At 34.2% G+C, this 10,438-nt stretch overlaps 1 protein-coding gene and 1 pseudogene across 1 annotated transcript in view; one reads left to right on the plus strand and one right to left on the minus strand.

Annotated features, from left to right (window-relative positions):
• Positions 1-3,299: 3,299 nt before the first annotated feature.
• Positions 3,300-4,414, minus strand: LOC111705102 (15-hydroxyprostaglandin dehydrogenase [NAD(+)] pseudogene; annotated as a pseudogene).
• Positions 4,415-6,349: 1,935 nt separating this feature from the next.
• Positions 6,350-10,438, plus strand: part of LOC111705055 (histidine decarboxylase) — a gene marked incomplete in the record, with an annotated part of 29,925 nt that continues 25,836 nt past the window's right edge. The window contains 4 exon segments of the mRNA XM_023477483.1: positions 6,350-6,378; positions 7,975-8,070; positions 8,721-8,836; positions 9,246-9,302. Coding sequence (XP_023333251.1) covers positions 8,043-8,070; positions 8,721-8,836; positions 9,246-9,302 — 201 coding nt within the window.

A 10,438-nucleotide genomic window follows, 5' to 3' on the forward strand; every position in this document is an offset into this window, starting at 1 on the left:
TTTTATATATCCAGAGTATTCATGTAACATTATAGATATAAATAAACAAAGGAATAAAAGAAACTGATGAAGCAAATACCTACTCCATAACAATTTACTCGAGACGTATCTATCCAGGTCTACTCGTTAACAAGATCAACCAAGACTCTTTGATTCTAAATGCCACACAGGCAATATCTCAACCAGGCCTAACTCCCCTGTTCTGAATGACACACAGGGCAAATCTCAACCAGGCTTCACTCTTTTTTTTAAAATGCCACACAGTCCAACGAAATTGCTACCAGGCAATTTCTCAACCAGGCTACACTCCCTGGTTCTAAAGGACACACAGTCCGATGAAATTTCTACACACGCAATTTCTAAACCAGGCTTAACTCCCCGGTTCTAAATGAGACACAGGCCAAATCTCAACCAGGCTTTACTTCCCGGTTCTAAAGGACACACAGTCCAACGAAATTGCTACCAGGCAATTTCTCAACCAGGCTACACTCCCTGGTTCTAAAGGACACACAGTCCAATGAAATTGCTACCAGGCAATTTTTCAACTCGTATAGTTCAAAAAGAACCAAAAGCTCTATTTTCAAGCTTACTGTAGATTCAATGCTAGATCAACTAGCAAAGATCTCTGCTCGTCATGTTTCAATAAGAACACATATTACTGCTAATGCCGTAATCAAAGCAGAGTCTCAATCAACTAACTTTATTCAATAGCTTAGGTTACAAAGTTAACAGTAAGTGACGTAATTCAATTCCTATGATGTTATTGATATCCCATGACCATCGCACCGTTTAATATACATATTTAAAGGATTAAAGAAAATAGATATAGCGCAGTTAATCTATCTCTGCCCATATTTTATAGCGTAATTTAAGTATGTCGCATTAAAACATTAAATCATTTTTGAAGTACAACGTACTGCAAGTTTACAAAATATCATGATTTTTGCGACACTGCTACCAGTGGCGTAAATAAAGGGGGTTATTGGGGTTTTTTACCCCCCCCCCCCCTAGAATCCTTGGGGTAATAACCCCCCCCCCCCTAGAATCCTGGGGTTTGTTTTTAAAAAAAGGTCGATTTTAAAATTGAATATCTTTAAAATTTGCATGAAAATAATTCAAATGTGCAGATACTTCAGATATTCAAGTCAACATATTCTAAATGATTCTAAATTCTAAAGTAATAGTCAATGTCATTACAATTAGATGATTTTTTAATATAAAAAGGGTATAGGCAATGAAGAATACATTTTTACTTCTAAATAAGGTCATTTCCATATTAGATTTATTTAAGATCTTAACATACACTTACGACAAGAACATTTTTGAAATTAGAAATTAGCAAAGGCTATCGTAAACATTTAAAATTATTTTGGTAAAATAATCTAAGTTTTAAATATCAAAGGTTTACACCACTCGGTGCAAAGATTTAGGGATTAATATTTGAGTTTGTGGCAAAAACTCAGTTCCAAATCTAGAGAATATTCTGAGACTGAGCCCGGCAAACTTCTAACTGATTATTATATTTGATAACCTTTTTATCTTCTTTAAACGAACTTCTATAAAATCGAAAATGAAATAAGATTATGAATGTTGGTTAGAATTATAAATCATAAATTCAATAACTTCAGGAGAAAACGTAACATTATTTGTCCTTTTTCAATGTAGATGATTAAAATTATATATGTAATTTGATGTTTTTTTTCAAAATATATAAATGATTATGTTGTTAATTTTACAGTTGTTGAAAGTATAAATTTTTTTTAAACACAAGAAAAAAACGATTTGAATTGAACACAGCCAAATCTGCATGCAACAACTGAAAAATTTCTTTTTTTCGTCGTCAAACCCTTAAAAAAAAAAACTTTTATTTTGTAATTTTTTTCCAAAGGGGTGGCAAGCCCCTGCCCCCCTACATCCCAGATATTTTGCCCCTTCCCCTAACAAAAGTGCTAGCTGTTCCTCTGGAAATTAGAATATAAACAAACACAATATTTTTTCTAAGTTTGCAGAGTAGCTTTTATAAAGATTTAAAAAAGTAACATCTTTTTCCTCTTAAAGTAAAACTATTTTTTATGTTATTTAAAATAAATTCAGTTGTTTACAGATCTTTGTAGTTAATGTAAAATGAATGACTATAATGAAGGATATAAAACAAGGTGAAAGCTGAATACTTTCAAATTCTTATTTCAAACCTGCATTATTTTGTTTAATATTAGAAACAGGGTTGTCCATATTTTGTTTAATATTAGAAACAGGGTTGTCCATATTTTGTTTAATATTAGAAACAGGGTTGTCCATATTTTGTTTAATATTAGAAATATGAATTTTATTTTTTGTTTGTAAGGGTTCACAGCGAAATTGAAAAATCGTTTTTTTGCTGAAAATTTTGCATGTAAAGATACGAGTTTGCGGCAAGCTTTGATTAGTACCAGAACTAACAGATATAACAAGGAACATGAGGCACTCATTTTACAACGACAAAATATCAGATAATAATCGAATAATTAAAATTGCAATTTTTGGTCTTTTTTCAACAAAAAATTAAATATTTTCAGTAGAATTATTTTGAAGAATATGTTTCCCACTGATTTTATCAGAAGATCCAAAAAGAAGGGGGAGGTAGGAGGAGGAAAGAGAAGGAGGGGAAGAACGTGAGAAGGGGGAGGTGACTGGTGAGGTAGGAGGGGAGGGTAAGAAAGAGGGGAAGGGGAGTGAGAAGGGGGGATGAAGGCGAAGGGTGGTGGGAGATTACTATATACATATATTCAGATTACGGGAAGTTATAAAAATAAAAATGCTAATAAGAAGCCGTAAAGTTTACATTGGAAAAATAGACTGGAGGGAGAACCATATTCATAGAGAGAGGAGAGAAAATCAACATTCTAGTTTATTTAATTCATTTCATTGACAACAGTAAGTACCCTGACCAATTTGGAAAATGTCGTTATGGTTCTAGCTAGCCTGACAAATGTTTTATTTCAGGAACAGAAATTTGAAACTCACTTTAACAGACCAATCACATTTTAGAAGAATCAATCTTTTAAGAAAATAATATGGATATCTTATTCATTTTTGATTACATGTAGACATGGTTTCCTTAAATATGAAGTCACCTGAACTGAATAAAACACCCTGAAATGTTTAGGCTGTAGCTCTGGTTATCAATCATTTGGTTGTATATTGTAAAATCTAAAGGTATTTGTTGTTAAAACGATTTTAGTCTAAAAACACACACACACACATATATATATATATATATATCACTTAAAATTACGTCTGCAGTTTTATTAACAAACAGCTATTAACAATTAAGGTTTATTATTTGAAATGATTTGTTTATAATTTCTAATATTTAAAGTGAAACATTAATATAATTAGGCCTTCAAACCAATATCGATCAGACACCACATTTAAATGAATAATATGTTAAAAATATATAAAATGACATCTACAGAATCTACAAAAACTAATATTAAATCTACAACAGGAAGAGATAGATGAGAATCTGTAGAACAAGAAAGGTAAACAGTGCAAACCCAAGTTGATGTCTAGCTGTGAGAACTTGGATCCCAAACAGCTTTTGTAAAATCTTTCCAACCACGACAAGAACAGTCACCCATTCTCTACTGAAGTCTTCATAGTAGAAGGGAGGAGCATCTTTCATTATACAGATAGCAGCACCGCTCTCACCATCTTTAATCAGATGAATGAAGGCATCAGCGACAAACTCCGGAGTCATTATTCCAAATTTTTTATTTATCAGTTTTTTCTGATCAGGTTCTAGATCTGTTAGTATTCCTGTATCTGTAAAAGCTGGGCAAATGCATTGAACCTTGACACCTGTATCCTTAACTACTTTAGCCTGACCGTAGGTTCTCGTGAGAGAAACTACTCCATGCTTGGCAATAAAGTAGGAAGCTGATTCTCTAGACATACCTATACCAATACCAGCAAGAGAGGCAGTGTTTACAATTAGACCACCCTTACCACCCTTTCTTATATCCATCCTATCCACAGCTAGCTCAGTTCCACAGATTACAGCCATGATATCGATATCCATACATTTCTTCCAGCCAGGGATATGGTTTATACCAGCATTATTACAGAAGATATCAACCTTGCTTTTAAAATGGGTTTCACACCCGTCATACAAGGACTTTAGCTCTTCCTCCTTCGTCACATCACATTTAATAAAGTAAACTTTGTCTTCTCCAAACCTTGCTGATAGCTCCTTCAAGGTATTAGACCCAGTCTCCACGTTGTAATCAGACAAACAAACACTAGCTCCATGTTCTAGAAGTCTAACAGCAAATGCTCTCCCTAGGCCCTGACCAGAACCAGTTATAATAGCAACTTTTCCTTTAATCTGCATAATTTTAGTACCGTCGAGTGAGAAAGAGAAACTGAATCCTACTCAAACTAAAAGATAAGAGTTCAGGCTTAAAATATATATCTATATATATATTTATCTAAGGGAGGTTTTATAAATTTATTTCGGGTTAAAAGCTATGTTTTGTGTTGTGTAAATTATGTTTATGAAACTTTTTTTTATTCTTAAAAAATTACAAATTGCACCCCCCCCCCACATTAAATTTTTCAATTTAATTTGAGTCTTATCTTGGGTTCAAAATGTTTGTTACATTTTTGAACTTTAGACTAACTTGAGAATGCAAATTAATGAATATTTGTATTGTTTAATCTTGACAACAAAAAAAATCCAAAAAAATCATAAACCTGTAACTTATAATATGCTGTATATACAGTTGCAAGTGCATGTTGTTATTGAATATTGTCCTAATAGTCTAGTATAAATACAGCTAGGGACTTAGGGAATCCATAAACAACCCGAGGGAGTTAAACCAATAAGGATTGAAGATGGAAAATAATGAAGAAGTTATTTGATAATTTATTTCTTGATACATTTACTCAACAAATATCTTGAAGTTGGAAGATATTTACAGAGTACTCTTCTAGGAGATTGGATAGTTGAGTAGGAGATCGTGTAGCTGAGTAGGAGATTGGATAGATGAGTAGGAGATTGGATAGCTGAGTAGGAGATTGGATAGTTGAGTAGGAGATTGGATAGATGAGTAGGAGATCGTATAGCTGAGTAGGAGATTGGATAGCTGAGTAGGAGATTGTATTGCTGAGTAGGAGATTGGATAGATGAGTAGGAGATTGGATAGCTGAGTAGGAGATTGGATAGTTGAGTAGGATATTGGATAGATAAGTAGGAGATCGTATAGCTAAGTAGGAGATTGGATAGATGAGTAGGACATTGGATAGCTGAGTAGGAGATTGGATAGATGAGTAGGAGATTGGATAGCTGAGTAGGAGATTGGATAGTTGAGTAGGAGATTGGATAGCTGAGTAGGAGATTGGATAGCTGAGTAGGAGATTGAATAGCTGAGTAGGTGATTGGAGAGCTGTGTAGGAGATTGGATAGCTGAGTAAGAGATTGAATAGCTGAGTAGAAGATTGGATAGCTGAGTAGGAGATTGGATAGCTGAGTAGGAGATTGGATAGCTGAGTAGGAGATTGGATAGCTGATTAGGAGATCGGATAGCTGAGTAGGAGATTGGATAGTTGAGTAGGAGATTGGATAGCTGAGTAGGAGATTGGATAGCTGAGTAGGAGATTGAATAGCTAAATAGGAGATTGGATAGCTGAGTAGGAGATTGGATAGCTGAGTAGGAGATTGGATAGTGGAGTAGGAGATTGGATACCTGAGTAGGAGATTGGATGGCGGAGTAGGAGATTGGATAGCAGAGTAGGAGATTGGATACCTGAGTAGGAGATTGGATAGCGGATAGGAGATTGGATAGCGGAGTAGGAGATTGGATGGCTGAAAAGAAACTTAAATAGCTGATTAGGAGATTGGATAGCTAAGTAGGAGATTGGATATCTGAGTAGGAGATTGGATAGCTGAGTAGATTGGATAACTGAGTAGGAGATTGGATAGATGAGTAGAAGATTGGATAGCTGAGTAGGAGATTGGATAGCTGAGTAGAAGATTGGATAGCGGCGTAGGAGATTAAATAGCTGAGTAGGAGATTAAATAGCTGAGTAGGAGATTGGATAGCTGAGTAGGAGATTAGATAGCTGAGTAGGAGATTGGATAGCTGAGTAGGAGATTGAATAGCGGAGTAGAAGATTGGAAAGGAAGAATTGGGATTGGGAAGAAAGGAGACGGGAAGGGAGGAAAGGAGTTGGGGAAGGGAGAAGAGGGCTAAGTAGGAGGGGGAAGGGAGAAGGTGAGGAAGGAGGAGAGGGGAAGGGAGGTGAGGAGGGAGGAAAGGAGAATGTGGGAGGATCCGGATTGACTCTCAATGGTTCGACCTCAGTCATCCTTAGAAACTTCTGGAGACTGGAGGGTAGGTAGATAATCTACTATTATAAGGAGGGGTGGGGGGCAAAGGAAGGGAGGGTACAAGGGGAGGCAGGGTGCAAGGGTACAAGGGAGGGAGGGGTGTATTATCCCTCTGATACATGGTAATCCTTTGAATTTTCTTTCAAAATTAAAATTCCATATTTCCAATCTTTTGCGAGAACAGATCAACCAGGTTTGGACAGTTTTTTTTTCTTTTCCCACCATTTCAGATGTTTTTCTCTTTTCCCATTATTTCCGATGTTTTTTCCCCTTTTCCCACCAATTCAGATGTTTTTCCCCTTTTCCCACCTTTTCCGATGTTTTTTCTCTTTTCCCACCATTTCAAATGTTTTTTTTTTCCTTTCCCACCATTTTAGATGTTTTTTTCTTTTTTCTCCATCGTTTTAGATGTGTTTTCTTAATTTTACAGCTTTATAAAAATATGCTTAATCTAATAGATAATGGGCGGTTAATTACTACTTATTAAATACTATTTTTATTATTGATTAAAAAGGATTTTGAACTCTGCACAATAGTGTTTCATGTTTATTGAACACCGATGAAAATCATAACTTGCGCTCAATAGTCTTCTAAATATTCTACAGATTGAAGGATCTCGCTGTAATCTTAGCTTTTGAACAAAGCTTATTCCGGAATTACCGATTGGTTCATCCGTCTTGACGTTTAAGGAATAGACAGACTGTCAAATTAACAGAATATATTCGAAGTCAAGCTAAATATGTTTTTGTACTAAGCTTTAGGGCGCTTCACGCCTTTTCCTTTTATTAATTTTACCTCTTCTCTGATGCTCTGAACGTTGCCTTCTTTCGAGGGTTTTTCTGGTAAAATTGGTGAATTTTCAAAAATAACAAATGTCAACAATTTTTTCGGTTAAAATATTTAAATGCTGACGGTCAATATACCTTCCCTGAGGTCATGTTTAGGTCTAAACAAGATATATAGATAGTAGATAGATTCATTTAATATTTGGTTTGTTGGTTGGTTTCTTCCCAATAACGTCAATACGGCTAAACCGATTAGATCCTTTAATGACCTCAGAGAAAAATGTTCTGTTCGGCCAGAATTATATGATGTTGCTCCCAAAACTAGAATATTAGAATAAAAAAACCTGCGAAAATATAAATTGTTATAATTTATATCATGCAACTTGCTTGCTAAAGGGTCATATTTTAAGTAATATATAAAAGGTTTAAATTCATTTAGAAAGTCGAAGGATGCTTTAAACTTAAATGTTTTTATTTTAAGATTTATTATTTACAACAATTTGTAGGGAAGTTAAGATTATTTTACTTTACCAAGGGTTCCCAAGACCAATTTTGTCTACACTACAATCAGAGCAAAAGGGATGTTTTGTAGGCGAAATTAGTCGAGAGAATCAGCGGTTAATCGCTTTTTCAGATGAAAGTGCGCGAAATTTTTATGAAAAGCTTTATAGAGTGATTATTTTTTTTACTTAATTTTCACAAAAGGGAATCATTTGGGAATCAAAGGTCGGTAATGTTGATCAAAAGGTGATAAAAACTACCTTTTAACAACACAGTTATCTTTATTTTACATTAAAGAGAAACGCGAATTTTCTTTAGGTTAAGGTTGCTTGGGCTGAAACTCTTGGAAAGGCAAAAACTCGAAAAGGAAAAAACTAGAGTTTATAATGGACGCTGCCGAGTACAGAGTGAGAGGTTGTATTTATTTTCTTTCAAATATCAGAAAATTGTACACTGTTATACAGTATGTTTTTTTACTGTTTTTTACATGCTTAGGAAAGGAGATGATTGACTATATTGCTGACTATCCTTTTTAGGAAAGGAGATGATTGACTATATTGCTGACTATCCTTTTTAGGAAAGGAGATGATTGACTATATTGCCGACTATCATGTTTAGGAAAGGAGATGGTTGACTATATTGCTGACTATCATGATTAGGAAAGAAGATGGTTGACTATATTGATGACTATCATGATTATGAAAGAAGATGGTTGACTATATTGCTGACTATCATGCTTAGGAAAGGAGATGGTTGACTATATTGATGACTATCATGATTAGGAAAGAAGATGGTTGACTATATTGTTGACTATCATGTTTAGGAAAGAAGATGGTTGACTATATTGCTGACTATCATGTTTAGGAAAGAAGATGGTTGACTATATTGTATCATGTTTAGGAAAGGAGATGGTTGACTATATTGCTGACTATCATGCTTAGGAAAGGAGATAGTTGACTATATTGCTGACTATCATGTTTAGGAAAGAAGATGGTTGACTATATTGATGACTATCATGTTTAGGAAAGAAGATTGTTGACTATATTGATGACTATCATGTTTAGGAAAGGAGATGGTTGACTATATTGCTGACTATCTGGAGAATATCAGGGATCGAAGGGTATTCCCTGATGTAAAACCTGGATATTTGAGAGAACTAGTTCCTGATCATCCCCCGCAGGTCAGGGTAGGGTAGAGTAGGGTAGGATAGGGTAGGGTAGGGTAGGGAAGGGAAGGGTCTGTAGGTATAAAATGCCCCAGTTTTATAAAATAAAAGTATATGAAATCTCACTACCGCCAATACCAGAGTTTGAAAATAAAAGTTATATGATAGGGTAGGTAGGGTAGGGTATGGTATGGGGTAACAAAAAAAAGAGTAAGAGAAAAAATAAAAACAGGTTTTACAATTTAAGCATTATTCTTTTCGGTTTGAAAAGTCATTATTAAAAACAATACCCAATCCTGTAGCAAAAATTAAAATTTATTAAAACTTGACCAAACTAAAAAATGTATTTACGTGTTTGTTTGGCGATTAAAAACTTTTGTTATTTCTATAAATGAAGATGTTGTTTAAACTGAATAATATTTAGGAAGGAGAGAGTTTTGAGGATATTTTCAAGGATGTGGAGCGTGTAATAATGCCAGGGGTAATATTAACACATCTCTATATAATAAGACATTCATATATATGTTCCCTCTACTCTCTAGCCGGCTAAACGGCTGGAACGATTTGGCTGAAAATCGATCTTTTTCAAATTTAAAAAATATTAAAAGATCTTTACCGGGCAACGCCGGGCTCTTTAGCTTGTATTTTATAAAATATTAAAATATTTAAATATGTGAAGCTGCTATTGTATCTATTGATCTTATAAACTAAATGTATAATCTTATTTTTTAATTAGTTAGAAATAAGTAACTTTGAAACTTTGGTTTAACTTTTACAAGGATATTCTAAAAATAAAGATTGGAGAATTAAAGAAAGTGTTCGCGAAGAATGAAAGAGGGTATAGGTTGATATCGAATTGAATTTGACATAATCGCAAATAATTAGTCTTTTATCTGTTGCTTATATATGTATAATAAAATTGTTAAAAACGACTTAAACCTAAGAACGTAGACCCATTAAAATCCACGGAGAACCTAAAATTTTGAAAAATCCAAAGAAATGGAGAAACCAAATCGAAATTGACTAAAACAGAGGATTTGAAAGAGGTTGTAAAGGAATTGAGTCTTTGCCACAAACTCGGATTTTTAAATCCCAATTTCTTTAAAACCAAATATCGCAGACCGTAGATATTTCAAACTATGAATTCTGGTGGATCAAACAATGTAAGTTTGAAATATGAAAGGTATGCATCATTTTGTTGTTGAGATTTTGGTACAATAAAATTGGAATTTGTGACAAAAACTCAATTCCTTTGTAATACATACTGTTTGTACGTACTGCAAACTGGACAGACAGAGAACGTTAACGTTATGCCACATTACAACTTTGCGACTTCGTAGCTCCTCTAGTTTGAATTTTACGCACAAATATGAGCAAAACAAATTTTAATCAGTTAATCTATTTTAGTTTGACATGTATGGCCTATATTTCAGGTTAATCTACTTTAGTTTGACGTGTACGGCCTATATTTCAGGTTAATCTACTTTAGTTTGACGTGTACGGCCTATATTTCAGGTTAATCTACTTTAGTTTGACGTGTACGGCCTATATTTCAGGTTAATCTACTTTAGTTTGACGTGTACGGCCTATATTTCAGGTTAATCTACTTTAGTTTGA

This window comes from Eurytemora carolleeae, unplaced genomic scaffold, assembly GCF_000591075.1.
Source record: "Eurytemora carolleeae unplaced genomic scaffold, Eaff_2.0 scaffold18, whole genome shotgun sequence".
Classification (NCBI taxonomy): domain Eukaryota; kingdom Metazoa; phylum Arthropoda; class Copepoda; order Calanoida; family Temoridae; genus Eurytemora; species Eurytemora carolleeae.